The 17,236-nt window shown below is 41.1% G+C and overlaps 1 protein-coding gene across 14 annotated transcripts in view; it reads right to left on the bottom strand.

The window, feature by feature from the left end:
* The window catches only part of LOC124139544 (disks large homolog 2-like), a 362,823-nt gene that overhangs the window by 265,612 nt on the left and 79,975 nt on the right, over nucleotides 1–17,236 (bottom strand). For all 14 annotated transcript variants that reach the window (XM_048391384.1, XM_048391386.1, XM_048391379.1 and 11 more), the window contains one exon: nucleotides 3,670–3,812. In XM_048391384.1, the coding sequence (XP_048247341.1) occupies nucleotides 3,670–3,812 (143 nt within the window). The remainder of the gene's footprint in view (nucleotides 1–3,669; nucleotides 3,813–17,236) is intronic.

Below are 17,236 nucleotides of genomic sequence, written 5' to 3'. Positions count from 1 at the left end.
TGGAAATGTGGAGCACACTGACCCTGGGAGGTCTGAAGTGATTCTAGCAGCAAATCTTCCATCTGCTTTTCAAAGCATTTCAGAATATATTTGATTTAAAAAAATGGTCACACAGAAATGTAACAAGCCAGTACAAAGGAATATTCAGACAGGTGAAGAAAAAATATTCCTGTAGCAAAATAATTGAATTAAAGACACCATGGGTATCTTTCAGGAATACTTACATAATGATATCAATTGTGACTTTTTGTATGTCAATTCTTATTGATTTTCTTGGGTAATATCTAGAGAAACAGGACCAGTGCAATTCAAGGCTGGAGGCTAATTTCTTTGAACAAGATACCATTAATATGCTTCCACCATAATATCAGCTGGCGATTCATTTGCGTGGTTGCTACAATCAGTCCATGTCAGCTAAAAAACACCTTTCCTGGAGAGACTTGGTCTGAATTGTGGGGGGCACGGGTGGCCCAGTCGTCAGAGGTGACACAATTTGCTGTTAAGAGTTGCATTCCTTCAGCATCACTGAAATTTATGATTGTGGGTTCGAATCCCTGTTTGTCCTGATTATGTTTCTAGGTTTGTCACCACTATACCCCTGCTTCTGGGTTTCACGAAAGTGGCAAACATCTGAGAACTACATCACTTTGGGCTTTCCTCCCCAAACCTGCATCACTTTGGGCTTTCCTCCTAAAATTAAGCTGACATACAAGATCTGCATCACTTTGGGCTTTCCTCCCACATTAAGCTGACATACAAACCCTGCATCACTGTTGGCTTTCCTCCCACATTAAGCCGACATACAAAACCTGCATCACTTTGGGCTTTCCTCCCACATTAAGCTGACATACAAGATCTGCATCACTTCAGGCTTTCCTCCCACATTAAGCTGACATACAAGATCTGCATCACTTTGGGCTTTCCTCCCACATTAAGCTGACATACAAGATCTGCATCACTGTTGGCTTTCCTCCCACATTAAGCTGACATACAAGATCTGCATCACTGTTGGCTTTCCTCCCACATTAAGCTGACATACAAGATCTGCAACACTTTGGGCTTTCCTCTCACATTAAGCTGACATACAAGATCTGCATCACTGTTGGCTTTCCTCCCACATTAAGCTGACATACAAACCCTGCATCACTGTTGGCTTTCCTCCCACATTAAGCTGACATACAAAAGCTGCATCACTTTGGGCTTCCCTCCCACATTAAGCTGACATACAAAACCTGCATCACTTTGGGCCCTCCTCCCACGTTCAGCTGACACACAAAACCTGCATCACTTTGGGCTTCCCTCCCACATTAAGCTGACATACAAAACCTGCATCACTTTGGGCTTTCCTCCCACATTAAGCTGACATACAAGATCTGCATCACTTTGGGCTTTCCTCCCACATTAAGCCGACATACAAAACCTGCATCACTTTGGGCCCTCCTCCCACATTAAGCTGACATACAAAATCTACCAAGTGACAGAAATACCAGAAGCACAAATTGCCACTAAAGGGTTTCCAGGGAGAGAAACAGATTTCCAAGTGGAATTTTATTATCACTAATTCTTGACCCTTTTGAAGTGGGAGAGGTGGGTTTAACGCTATTTAGAACAGTATTTCAGTTTTATCATGGTTGTTAGCTTGATGTGGGATGAAACATTTATAACTTGGTGGAACCCATGAGCCTGGGTTAGTTTGACACACCCAAGAAATATAATCCAGGTGAATGTGGGGTGAGGTGAAATGGGGTTTAACGTCGCGTCCAAGATTATTGCACTTATATAACGACGTGCATGTATGTGTATGTGTGGCTGCTTGTACTAGTCCGGCCTGATGCCGATTTATAGTGCTAGCTCACTGAGATAGCATGCCGCAGTTTAACTTGAATACCCCACTCAGACACAGTATACTGACTCCGAGCCGACCAGTCCTTGTTTTAGCCCCTTAATGCCGAGCGCCAGACAGGGTAACAACAAGTACCATCTTTTAACGTCTTTTGGTATGACGCGGCCGGGGATGGTGAATGTGTGAGTTGTACCCATGACGACAGGTTTCAGGCACCAGTAGGATGCCAAGCTGCAATGGTGCCTCAGACAACTGGGCCACTTTGGCCATTTATGAGGATAGTGACAACTAGGGCTGCAACGAATACACTATGAGGGGAATACAATTCGTGTCACGAATATATGGTAATGAATACGAATATTAATACACGAATACAAAAAACAAAACAGCAGCTGATGTATTATTTGTTACCTTCAGTGAAACAATAACAACATGAATTATTTGACATGGTTTGTTAATTATCAATATTTTATACATTTATATACTGCACTTATCCAGGTACTAGTATCTGCTCAAATGCGACAATGACCAGTGATCACAATACTGTCAAATTAAATATTATAAGAGTGTTGTCTTTGAAGAAATCTATGCATATAATATGTTCTTATGGATATTTTTAGGTACAGGGAATGTAAATGCACATGACTGCTTATTCGTAAATATTCGATTCTAGTGGCCATGAATAACGAATTCAATTCATGAATGGATACAGTTCGATTCACCGAATATGCGAGTGAATCGTAACAGCCCTAGTGATAACCAATGCTCATAAATTTGGCAATATGTGGATTCAAACCAATACTGACCCTGGCACCACTAAGGGAAGCAACTCTAAACAACTAATTGTGGTACAGTAGCCTACTGGCTGTCCCCCAATGCCATGATGTACAGTCACCAAATACATCCCTGATTCGAACCATCAATCAGCAGGTACAATGTAGTAGTGGGACGTCACACACCGATGTATCGGGGATAATAATTTTTTACTTCTTGATACAGGTTCAATCACAGTCACACACAAGAACAAAGTATTGATTCTTATCTTTAATGTTTGCTCTAATAATTACAGCAAACAATAATTGGTTGGGAAACGTGAACATTTTAATCCATTAATCGTCAGTGTGCCAGGCATTTGGCCATCTTGTTTATAAAAAGATCACTTACGCACCACTGATGAGAGCACATGCAAGTATCGTGATACGTATCACGATACCTTGCTCACGATCCTACGTATTGGATGGCACAGTTGGTGCATCGTCCCAGCCCAACAGTACAACGTTGGTTTCTTTGCATTATTCTAAAAAATGACCAAGTCGTACATGTCCACCAAGTTGTAATTGAAGCAGACTGCTTGGGCGATAATTTGTAATGCTTATTAACAAATAGCATTTTATAAATGTTATCATACCAATCACTACTATCCAAAGCGTGGGACGGCATCAATGACAACCTCTGATATAGACACTTGCAACTGTTGCCTTGCTATTGGTCCCGGGACAATTGTGATGTAACAGCTAAATTTGTTTTATTGTTTGTTCTCTGAAGCTGCACTCGGCTATATTCCAGCTATATGAGGGTGGTCTGTAAATAAACGAGTCTGGAAGAAACAATCCAGTGACCGACATTATGGGCATCAAAAGTTGGGATAAGATGACATGCATCAACCAAGTCAGCAAGCCTAATCATCTGATCCCATTAGTCACCTCTTACGACAAGCGTAGTCGCCTTTTACGGCAAGCATGGGTTGCTGAAGACCTTTTCCAACCCGGATCTTCAAAGGTTGTAAGGGTTAAAACAAATTCCAATTTTAAAAGAACATGTCTTACATGGCTAACTTCCATCCTGGTCTGGTTGTTGGCTGCGGGCGGTTCTCGCTCCCACTTGCTGGCCAGCTGTAGGGTCTCGAGGGTCTTCTCATGGGTGGACTTGGAGTCATCAAGCAGGGTGTATTCATAGAACTCCTGGATTTCTGAAACATCAACAAGCGACATTAGCGGATTCAGCATTTACTTTCATGAAACACATGGGTGGACTTGGAGTCATCTAGCAGGGTGTATTCATAGAACTCCTGGATTTCTGAAACATCAACAAGCGACATTAGTAGATTGAGCATTAACACTGTCTTATACACTAACTGATGAAACACATGGGTGGACTTGGAGTCATAAGGCAGCATGCATTCCCAAAACTCCTGGATATCTTTAAAAAAACAACAAGTGAACCCAATGTTTCTGTAAAATACATTAGGTTATGCATCATGACCTTCGAATGACTTTCTGATGCAATAAATAAACTCCTAGAAATAAACTGAAAAATAAGAACTATTGAATGAGCAGATGAAAACACATCAGCCAGTCCACGGTACATTGCTTCAGTACAACTGAAGACAAAATAGTGAACCTTGAATACTTCTTTCATAAGTAAAATACATGCACTAAGGGTGAGTGAGTGAGTGAGTGAGTGAGTGCGTTAGTACGCCGCTTTTAGCAATACTCCAGCAATATCAAGGCAGGGGACACCAGGCTTCACACATTGTAACCATGTGGGGAATTGAACCCGGGCCTTCCGCGTGTAGAGCTAATGCTTTAACCACGAGGCTAACCCACTGCCCAATCTGAAAATGTATTTATCAAATCTTCATATTTAGGTTGTCCGCCCGGAGAGCGGAAGGTCCGGGGTTCGATCCCCGACCGCGTCATACCAAAAGACATTAAAAGATGGTACTTGTTGTTACCCTGTCTGGCGCTCGGCATTAAGGGGCTAAAACAAGGACTGGTCGGCTCGGAGTCAGTATACTGTGTCTGAGTGGGGTATTCATGTTAAACTGCAGCATGGTATCTATGAGCTAGCACTATAAATCGGCATCAGGCTGGACTACTACAAGCAGCCACACAAACACACACACGTACATGCATGTCGCTATATAAGTGCAATGATCTTGGACATGACGTTAAACCCAATTTCACCTCACCTCATATTTAGGTTAATGTGGCAACATGGCTTTCAAAGTCATAGAATTCCATGATCCACTTACAGACCTGCAGATGATACAAGAGAGTGACCTACTACAATAAACACCTACTTAAACTATACACAAAGAGCTCACTTTATTTTCAGTGACTGAGTGGTTGTAGACAAATTAAACTCAAACGTCAAGGAAACTAAAACTTCTTTGATAATAGCTACTAGGCAATAACATATTCCTTCCCTACTGCCGGAAAAGTCTGCAACACACAGACACACTCTCTCACAAATACACACACACGCACGCACGCACGCACGCACGCACGCATTCACTCACTCACTCACTCACACTGTCATTTACTCATTCTCTCTCAGTGGGGATGCTCATGAAGGTTATTTACAGACTGCTTTGGGAGTTGGTCTGGGAATGATTAAGGAGCAGGGCGCTAAATATGGCATATATGGTAGGCCTACTCTTAAAAAAATCTTATCATAATTGATAGTTTCCAACTCCAATATATATGTCTCCCTCGTTTCACTGTACACATTTTCTTTTGTTCTAATACAATGTGTAAAATCTGCTTTTTTAATCCCATAATGTGAAAGCAATTTTTATAATCACACACTAAACAAATCACACAAACGGAGTTTCACAAGGCTGGTATCAAGCCTTCCTTTGCTAATCAAATCAAAACAATCAATTTCCTACCACCATCAAGGTACTATTTACAGAGGCCTTCATGGAATTAACCAGTTTCCATAGAAACCATTCTTCCTGTCCCACTCGTCATAAATAATATACAACAAACTCTGGCAACAAAATAATGGGTATTTATACGCAAATCTTATAATTCAGAAGAACATTATGGCAGGGAACAGACTCGTTTGGTTGAATATGGAGTGGTGTGGCATGGTGTGACGTGACGTGGCGTGGCGTGGCGTGGCGTGGCGTGGCGTGGCGTGTGTTGTTTAACATCAAACTCAGCAATATGATGAATTGCCTCTGGGTGACAGACCAATAAGATCAAATATGGCATTTGAACCCATTTGACAAGCAGATGCTGACGCAGCTAAGGGACACAACTCTTTACACCTCATACCCCTGTTTTATTACAGATTGTCTTCATTGCTGTGACCTTTATTGCGATAGATCATGAAAGTATCACGGAACTCGAGTCATGTCCAGATACTGATACAAAAAAAACTATGGAGTTTTAGGACAAAATAGGTACTCCTTTTCTATGTATGTAACACTGGTACACCCACTAGGCTACCTCACCGCCCTCAACTAATACAAGTACAAGCCAGCTGTCAAGTCTAGGCACTGTTAAAAGCCAAGTGACCACTTAGACACAACTAAAATACAAAAACCCATTAGCTGGCTGACGTAAAATACTTTGTGAAACTTGCACATGTGCTTTGAAAGGTTTTTGTGATTGACAGCATGGATTCAAACCTGAGGCCTGTGCATGAAGGGAATTGTTGTGGAAGCAAATTGGCTCTCAGCCATGAAAATTGCTAATCGACAGATAAATTCTAAAAGTGGCAATATCAAGCTGATGCATCAATAAAGATAGGGATAATGTCCACCATGTTACTTGTTCTAATGGCTGTATTTAGTCTGCTGGTGGAGCTCATACTTACTTTGATTTGAACCATCCAATATGGTTGGTTTTGATATATACTGAAGTCAATCTGTGTTTTGTTTGTTTGTTGTTTAACGCCAAACTCAGCAATATTCCAGCTATATGATGGCGGTCTGTAAAAGAATCGAGTCTGGACAAGACAATCCGGTGATTAACATCTTGACCATCGATCCAAGCAATTGGGATCGATGACATGCATCAACCAAGTCAGCGAGCCTGACCACGCGATCCCGTTAGTCGCCTCTTACGACAAGCATAGTCGCCTGTTACGGCAAGCATGGGTTACTGAAGACCAATTCTCCCCCGGATCTTCACGGATCAAGTCAATCTATGGTTGATATAAAGTGGTGGTGAGGGGAAATGGGGTTTAACGTCGCGTCCAAGATTATTGCACTTATATAGCGACGTGCATGCACGTGTGTGTGTGTGTGTGTGTGTGTGTGTGTGTGTGTGTGTGTGTGTGTGTGGACAAGATACAGAGATACCATACCGCAGTTTAACATGAATGCCCCACTCTGACACAGTATACTGACTCCGAGCAAACCAGTCCTTGTTCTAGTCCCTTAATGCCGAGCACCAGACAGGGTAACAACAAGTACCATCTTTTAACGTCTTTTGGTATGACGCGGATACTTCATACTTCAATCGATTCAAAATCCTTACATAGCGATTCGGTAAAACAATTCATGCTTATCAAGTTCAACATGCCTGAAATATTTCAATGTTAATAATATTAGTATTTTACTATTTTGTCGCGAAACGTCCCCAAATACAGTGCGCCACCATCTTTATTAGTGAGATCTCGCGTGAGTCTCATGCAATCTCGCGAAAATCCTGCCCATTCCCTCGGGCTCATGGCTGCCAAGCAAACAAGCCAAGCGACCCCCCGGCAACCTGAAAAGTCCCGTTTAGGCTAATCTCACCATATCAGTAGACAAAAAGGAAAATGCGCCTTATGCGAAGTGAAATCGCCGTATCACAGTTACACTACAAACTTATTCAATCATATGAAGCAAAGACACAAAATAGTTAATTTTGAAATCAAGTCACAAAATGACACCAAAATGGCGGGAGAGTCGAATGCAAAGAAATCCAAATGCTGTACGAGTGATTGAACACAATTGAATGAGTGCTTGGGAAACCTAAGGCATGTAGTTGTCTTTCATATTCAATGTCAATTTTATGGTTTAAGTAGAACCTGAAGTCATGTCAGAAGTGCTGCTCCACCTAGTAATACCTGAAGTGTTATGAGTGTCAAAGAGGACTGTTAGCTTGCTGGTTGGTCACACGAATCTGTTAGTTTTGAATGAGTGTTTTAGGTATTTATTTGTCTCTTAATATTCACTTGCATTATGCTGAAACTGAATACCAAATAAAACAGAAAACAAAGAGTGTTTGTTTTTTTATATTTACATTCAACATGCTTCTGTAAGACAAAAGATGCACCATTCCTTTAATTTAAATTTATAAATACTGAAATGTTTGAAAAAACTTTTTATAAAACAAGTGATACCAACTGAAGTAGTCAAATCATGAATCGATTGAATCGAATTGAATCGGACATGTAAAATCGATAATCGAATTGAATCGCATTTATGTGAATCCCGGACATTCCGCTCTCCGGGCGGACGCACTTCCACTAGACCACGAAGGCGGTCACGATATAAAGTGGTGAAACTGAAAATCAGATTAAACGTCTAAGATGCTTTGTTATATTTCAAACAAAAAGGGAATCAATTCCTATTTTATGATGTCAGGTATTGCTTTCGACCAAAACTAATGGCAGTAGCGCCAGAACAATCTTTAACATTCCCTTGTTGCCTCGCATCTTCATGTCTTGTAAACCGCCAGTGACGTAATCCTATTGTTCTCCAGTCGGGTTAAATCTCATAAACAGGAGTGTTGTAATGTCCTCAGGATTTTCTGATACTCCAGGCTTATTTGCTATATAATGTGTTCTAATAAATACCCTGGGGATTTTCTTAATACAACTTCCTTTCAGATTGTAACATGTAATGAAATGTGAAATCAAATGACAAATGTTTTCTTTATATTCGCGAGGATCGAACACTCAACCTTTGTATCTGTAGCCCAGTGAGCGTGCCACTGGGGATTTTATGATATTTAAAACCCTCATCCTTCGGATAAAACCTTGAGAAAACGCCCCTCAGTTTTATCCCACGGATGCAGTTTTTAAATAAAACCCTCGGACGTGCTTTATCCTACACATAACACTGTATCATACTATCCCAATTCATTGTGGCCTGCTATTAGTGGAGCTCCATTTCAAACGATTTCAGCTATAGATTTCTGAACCTTACCATTATCTTCTTCTGAATACATCCGAAAAGTCAAATCCAAAAATCGAAACAGAATAAAAACTATTCCAATCTGCCCAAAACCTGTATTTGAAATTACAAAAAATACAATTGAAAATAAACCAAAAACATCGCAACAAAAAGACATGATTGTCATGTTCCACCAATGTTTCCTTCCAATCTTTCCTGGCTTCGCAGCTGTCACAAGTACCGTATTCGACGTAATAAGCGCCCCACTCTAATAAACGCCCACGGCAATATTTGCTGATACATTGGCTAGTGAACAATCCCAATTAGCACCCTTCCGATTGACCTTCCACAAGACCTATTTATTCGTGTATAATATGCACTCGTGTGTAATAAGCACCCTCAATTATGGGCAATTAAATTCTGGAAAAATATATCTGTCGTATATAAACATTTCAGGCTGTCAGCATAAACCACAAAATTTATCTTTCAACTCTGTTTTTTAACCAAAATAATATTCTAATAAGAACTCCCTATTTCTAATTTTGAGAGCGCCCTGGGCGCTTATTACGTCGAATACGGTAACATAAGTTGAAAAGGTCTAGACTATAGATAAGATGGGTATGAATGGTTATGTATCCCATCCAACTGTCCCTCTCAGGAAGCAACTGTCACTGTCATGACTGAAATGCCTAGACGGCCATTTCCTAAAACTCATTGTCAGCCGATTCCCCAGCAGCGAAATGTTGTTTGAACAGTATGGCTGTTTCCCTGCACTGTTGAGTGTTTCTAGGGGATGGAGGCTAATGGGAGCCATTCTTATAGGAAACATCAGCTACTATGGGTCGGAATCGTGGACAATGACATCAAATCCTCCTGGAATTCTTTTGAGGAATTCCTAATCGTGGTATTATATGGTAATTGCTGATATAGGTTGTGGAGGTCCCACTGTTCTCGCTACGGCATTGGTTTATCCCTTAGGAAATATGAATAGACAGATCTGGACTATCAATACATCATCCAAACCTGATAAACAGCACACTAGGGAAATACCACATATATCCTGCTAGTCATCTAAATATGAACAAAATGTCAAGACTGATTGTGTGAGTGAGTGAATGAGCAAGAGTGAGTGAGTGCAAAGAGTCAAGCAATCCATACAGGGAGATAAAGATGGGATACTAGAGACCGATTCTGCCTCACAATCCACATTGGGAGACAAGCATGGGATACTAGAGACCGATTCTTTCACTCAATCCACATAGGGAGACAAGCATGGGATACTAGAGACCGATTCTGCCTGGCAATCCACATAGGGAGACAAGCATGGGATACTAGAGACCGATTCTGCCTCGCAATCCACACAGGGAGACAAGCATGGGATACTAGAGACCGATTCTGCCTCGCAATCCACATAGGGAGACAAGCATGGGATACTAGAGACCGATTCTGCCTCGCAATCCACATAGGGAGACAAGCATGGGATACTAGAGACCGATTCTGCCTCGCAATCCACACAGGGAGACAAGCATGGGATACTAGAGACCGATTCTGCCTCGCAATCCACACAGGGAGACAAGCATGGGATACTAGAGACCGATTCTGCCTCGCAATCCACACAGGGAGACAAGCATGGGATACTAGAGACCCATTCTGTCACTCAATCCACATAGGAAGACAAGCATGGGATACTAGAGACCGATTCTGCCTCACAATCCACACAGGGAGACAAGCATGGGATACTAGAGACCGATTCTGCCTCGCAATCCACATAGGGAGACAAGCATGGGATACTAGAGACCGATTCTGCCTCGCAATCCACATAGGGAGACAAGCATGGGATACTAGAGACCGATTCTGCCTCGCAATCCACACAGGGAGACAAGCATGGGATACTAGAGACCGATTCTGCCTCGCAATCCACACAGGGAGACAAGCATGGGATACTAGAGACCGATTCTGCCTCGCAATCCACATAGGGAGACAAGCATGGGATACTAGAGACCGATTCTGCCTCGCAATCCACACAGGGAGACAAGCATGGGATACTAGAGACCGATTCTGCCTCGCAATCCACATAGGGAGACAAGCATGGGATACTAGAGACCGATTCTGCCTCGCAATCCACATAGGGAGACAAGCATGGGATACTAGAGACCGATTCTGCCTCGCAATCCACACAGGGAGACAAGCATGGGATACTAGAGACCGATTCTGCCTCACGAAAGCGAATGCTTTAACCACTAAGCTACCCGACCCCACCTTCTCTGTATGTGAAGAATGAGCACATTAACTACAACAGAGGCGCTGGGGCCTAAGGTGATCAATCCAGAAGCTGAGTTATTTCCCTTAGCTGCTAATGTCTGGTGGTCATCAAGTTCACATTACCACACCATGATATAACAGAAATACCATACACCATGGTGGTAAATGCCGTATCAATATTACTGTCCATCAAAGTCCCACAAGTAGACAAAAGTTGCTACGCTAACTGATACTGTATCTTATCAACAACCTTTTAGGCTGCTAACACCAACTTGCATGTCTCTTCACAACCCTTTCAGTTGGTTTCAGTAGTCTGCAATATCGGCACTTATCTCACGTTCAGGTTTCATCCACTTGCCTTCACTCTAGTGAGTGAGTGAGTGAGTGAATGAGAGTGAGTGAGTGTAGTTTTACGCCGCTTTTAGCAATATTCCAGCAATATCACAGCTGGGGACACCAGAAATGGGCTTCACACATTGTACCCATGTCGGGAATCGAACTTCGGCGTCTTCGGCGTGATGAGCAAACGCTTTAAATGAATACACAATAAATACACAATGCCGTCCAGAAAGTGGTCAAATGTAAGTACATGGGATAACACGTTCTTAGTAAAGTACAGATTCTCATATTTTTACCTAATCATCAGCACACAAAATCAGCGATCTAACCCACTCAGCCACCGAGGCTTCCACAAGCTTATGTACAAATGTCAACGCTAACATCTACTGGAAACGATATACTCCCCAGGAAGCTGAGAGTGGAATTGGTGTGCACCCCAACTCGGGTAATGATATTGTAGTAGGATGAGCATTCATTTGTGAATGGAATATGATGCAATATGTTTAAGGGAAAGAATTACTAAGAATCAATGATACTGGACAGAGTTACTAGGAAATTAACTGCCGGTCATGGACATTTCTTCCTATTCTATTTTCCTTGTACATGTTATCAATTTTAAAACATTCTGTGATAACAAAATGCCTTATCTTTCCTCTATGTCAGAATGTTGAGATCTTAATGGTTCACATGATCTCGATACAAGACTATGCATCCCACCCGGGATGGCAATACATTTCTGAAGAGGAGAAGAAATCATTTACACCCTGCCACAAAGGCTGTGTTTGGATTTCTGATCGGACAATAAATTTCTTGGACCCTGTTACATTGCAAAAAGCTGCATGTTGGTTACGGGTCAATAAAGTCACAAGACACAGCACAAGTTAACCTCCGGTGAAACCGTGAAGATCTGGGTAGAGGTAGAATAGGTCTTCAGCAACCGATGCTTGCCGTAAAAGGCGACTATGCTTGTCGCAAGAAGCGACTAACAGGATTGGGTGGTCAGCTCGCTGACTGGGCTGATGCATGTCATCGTATCCCAATTACATGGTAATACTCATGATGTCAATCACTGGATTGTCTGGTCCAGACTCGATTATTTACAGACCACCATCATATAGCTGGATTATTGCCGAGTGCGGCATTAAACAAACAAACAAACAATAACCTCAGGTCAATCAAACAGCAGTCATTTTCCAGGTTGTTTTAAGTCTTTTACAACTGCAGACTGAAACTAGTGGGCAAGATAAATTTGTTGTAGCAGTATCATGAGGGGTATATTTGGTTTTATTAGACCCACGTTATGTTTTATACCACCCACCTCCAGATTTCTTCCAGCTAGTGGTACAAAACCTAAGGCAGGACGCACAAAACCACCCCTTGTGATACTGTTACAACTCACAATTCATCCACTGAGCTACGTCATGTCATTCAATATGTGTCCAACACATTGGAGTCCTCAAAATTTCCGATATATACACATTAAATTACCATAACCCAATTAACTTGCTTGCGAGTGAGTGGGTGAGTATTGTTTTACGCCGCTTTTTGCAATATTCCAGCAATATCACGGCGGGGGACACCAGAAATGGGCTTCACACATTGTACCCATGTCGGGAATCGAACCCGGGTCTTCGGCGTGACGAGCAATCGCTTTAACCACTAGGCTACCCGACCGCCCCTAACTTGCTTGCAAAGAAATTATCATATTTAAAAAAAGAAAAATTGTAAACAGTCTCACAATGACATGGTACGTAAATACTCTATGTAGCCTTTCAACTTGCTTACCTACCTGTCTTTGCAGATCTTAATTTCTGATTGAATGCAAGCATCACACATATATGAAGTCTACCAGTGACAAATAGAAAAAAGTGCTATATAAATAACGTGTCACTATTGCGAGATAATGTGATATGTGACACACTTGTCGTAAACATGGTTGGATGGTTGGTTGTTTAACGCCGCACTCCGCAATATTTCAGCTATATGATGGCTGTCTGTAAATAATCGAGTCTGGACCAGACAATATAGTGATTAATGTCATGAGCATCGATCCACGCAATTGGGATCGACCAAATCAGCGAGCCTGTCCACCCGATCCCATTAGTCGCCTCTTACGACAAGCATAGTCGCCTTTTATGGCAAGCATGGGTTACTGAAGACCTATTCCAGCACGGAGCTTCGTAGGTCTGTGGTGGTATACAGGGACAGATTATAAGTCACCTGAAACAGCATTGTAAGCAATATTTTGTTGAAAAAATGTTCACCCACTGGTTTAGAAATATCTAATAGACTGGACCCAAGAGCGCATTGAATATCCAAAGTAAACTATCAATATAAGCGTGAATAATAACATGTGAGTAATACTCAATAGCTCAAAATATCATCTGGAGCCCTGAGTCTTCAGCCTCAATTCATCCTAGGACATTTAACCGTCAGTTGACAGTCCACTGGAAAATGGTCTTTTTTAAAATCTGAAATTTACTGGATGGAAATAATTTCACCAGACCGGGGCTTCAGGCAAGTGGCTTATGTCCAGACAATGACCTCCTAAACACTTTCACCTCCAGTTCGGGCATAAGTCCAGCCTTGCTCCAAGGCTGTACTGAATGACAAGTCCATGAGAGTATAGTAATTCTGTCGTTATAATAGGCAAGTCTAGATAAGCGGACAGGACGCCAGTCTCCTATAGGGTCAACGTGTTCTTATATTTATATAATCTGGAAATGTGAGTTAAACTGATAATTATTGCCTTGGAGACTTGTGCAAGTCTAGCGTAAGATTACAATGAAATGGAGCATTAAATAGGCCCCTTGCTTACAAACATACGAAGACTTTGATCTACATGAAACTTAACACTAAAGGATAAGCATCACCGGCCTATAAACACATTAACAACACACAGCACTTGAGGGTCTGCTGCCTGACATTCCCTCTGCAGACACAACATACCACCTGCGCATCTTGTGCAACATTGTAAGATTGATGGGAGTGTGTTCTGGATTTTGATTGGTTGAATAAACGTTAAATGGGACTGAATTCCCAAGAATACTTTTCTTGATAAGTACAGTGTATGTTATCTGCAAATCCTGCAAATCTGAAAAACATGCCCAATGGATACCATGGTAAATAAATACATATTACGTTTACTCAATATTAGGGATGGGTATTGGTGGTTTATTTAAAGTGTATCAAATATTTTGCAATGGACAACCCGTGTTCCGATACATATCACAATATATTGTATAATTCTAATTTTTTCATTCAGAAGCCATCTGATACATAAGGTATGAAGTGAAGTTCATAAATTGAAAAAAAGATGATGCTAGTTCAACATTATGTTTACTCATTCAATAAATACGCAGCCATCTTGGGGCCCCGAATGCTCACTCCTGGGCAGGGAAGACATTTGACAAGTATATAACATTAAACACATGATAATAATCCCAATTTGAAATCACACGATATATCGAGCATGAAAATTTATATTGTTATACATATCTTGGAAAGAATGAGTGAGGGTTTAACGCCGCTTTTAACAGTATTACAGTTATATCACGGCGTGTCAGCTTAATGTGGGAGGAAAGCCCCAAGTGATGCAGGTCTCAGACATTTACCACTTCGGTGAAACCCATGAGCACAGGTATGTTGCTGACAAACCTAGACACATAATCTGGGTGAACCGGGATTCAAACCCACAATCATAGGTTTCGGGCGTGCCCAAGGGATACAACTCTGCACAGCAAAATGTTGTGCCTTATCTGACCCCGTGGAAAGAATGAACCTCAATTTAATGATATACTGGTGTGAGGTATTGTTTAAAAATTACAAAGGCATTTTATCTTTTCCTGGGTTGGTGAAACTTTTGAGTTTAGTTCTAACCCTGAAAAAGTACCGTATAGCAATGTGTATAACGTTATAACAGAGTGAGTGAATATGGGGTTTTACGCCACTTTAACAAATAATCCAGCAATATCACGGCAGGGGGGGGGGGGGAGAGAGACACCACAAATGGGCTTCACACATTGTACCCATGTCGGGAGTCGAACCCCGGTCTTCTGGGTGTGTGGGGAGTTAGAACTTAACACAAGCCTGCTGGTACAATTTCCTGCAGGCTAGTACAAAATTCCAAATGTCCTCATTGTTTAAACATTACAAAGGCATTTTATCTTTTCCTGGGCTAGTGAAGCTTTAGAGTTTAGTTCTAACTTAAAAAAAGTACCTGTAACGTAAAAATTAGGCTTTGATGCACACAAGCATAAAACTGTCCCTTGAACACAATTTATGAGAATAGAAACACCATAACAAATCAGATATATTTTATCTCGCAAGGAATATGCAAAACTGGAGGTTGATCTTTTCCGATTCCTGTTAGTGAGTTTAGGATTTTGGGGATCTATTCTGCCCTGAAATTCCCACTGGAAGACATGGGTTGTCTTGAGACCTGCTCTATGCTCAAGTCCTCACAGGGAAACAAACATTGCACTTGGACGTATTGTGAATCCCTGAGGGAGGAAACCACATAAGGCCTTCCATGTATGCAGGAAATCTATCCAAGATCTTGTCCATTAAATGACCATATACCACTTGACTACAGAAGCTATCTAACCAAGATCTTGTCCATTAAATGACCATATACCACTTGACTACAGAAGCTATCACTGTAATTTTCCAAATTTTCACAAATAGAAACAAAACTAGCTATTGATGCCAGGCCTCTTACAGATACTGGGCCAAAACTAAATTGTATGAACACACACATAGAGAAGAATAAATATTCTACTATAAATCAATAAATTAGTCAATTCTGATTGGTCAATGAGAGGTATTAAATCCCTATAATCACCTTGAAACCGCCAATTCAACGGCTGCATCACCACGGAAGCTAACATGTATAGAAAAATACTTCTTTCTTAATGTAGGTTACAAAATATCAAGTTGTGGTTACTACAATATTCAAATTATGTGTAGCAATACATCTTGATCAGAAACAAGGCAGAAATTGACCAAGAGATCATATTTGAAGTTTGAGGGACCACAGAGTGCTTTTTCTGTAACCGACCATGATGTGATGACGTCATATTTTCTGTATCATAATAAGCATCATAATTATGACATGCTGTGTAAAACGAAGTTTACTTTTGGGGGCTAAGTCATTTTGGCTTGCGAAGTGCTGCACACTTTCCATGCCTAGTTATATATGCGAGTGATGAATAATGATGTGAAAAAACTATGTGTAATTACAGTGCCAGAGTTCGTTCAAGGGTTATTAGCGGGGTTTCCTCAATACAAACAACCCACAGGAAACATTGGACTATATCCATGCCGTTTCACTCAGTATCTTTGCTAACATCGAACTGTTTGGATGTACTTTTGTCATGGTAAAATGGCGATAAACCTACTGTGTTTCATCACAGATTAGATACCTGTTATTTATACATTTGAAACCTCAAGCCATAACCAGCCAATTACCATGGTTACCAACTATGTTATTTTGTTTTGAAATCTGAGGTAGTCTCACGTAGATAAGATACCTGTTATTTATACATTTGAAACCTCAAGCCATAACCAGCCAATTACCATGGTTACCAACTGTGTTATTTTGTTTTGAAATTTGAGGTAGTCTCACCGTAGATAAGATACCTCTTATTTATACATTTGAAACCTCAAGTAATAACCAGCCAATTACCATGGTTACCAACTATGTTATTTTGTTTTGAAATTTGAGGTAGTCTCACTGGAGATAAGATACCTCTTATTCATACATTTGAAACCTCAAGCCATAACCAGCCAATTCCCACAGTTACCAACAGTTACAGCAAACACGTCGTTATGGGAACCTTTCCCCCTAGAAACTTTAAACAGAACAAGATTATGCACTGTCCCATCAATTAAGC

Source organism: Haliotis rufescens, unplaced genomic scaffold (assembly GCF_023055435.1).
Source record: "Haliotis rufescens isolate VD_foot unplaced genomic scaffold, xgHalRufe1.0.p SCAF_9, whole genome shotgun sequence".
Classification (NCBI taxonomy): domain Eukaryota; kingdom Metazoa; phylum Mollusca; class Gastropoda; order Lepetellida; family Haliotidae; genus Haliotis; species Haliotis rufescens.
The sequence above is the reverse complement of the archived record's forward strand: the minus strand, read 5'-3'. Positions and strand labels throughout refer to the sequence as shown.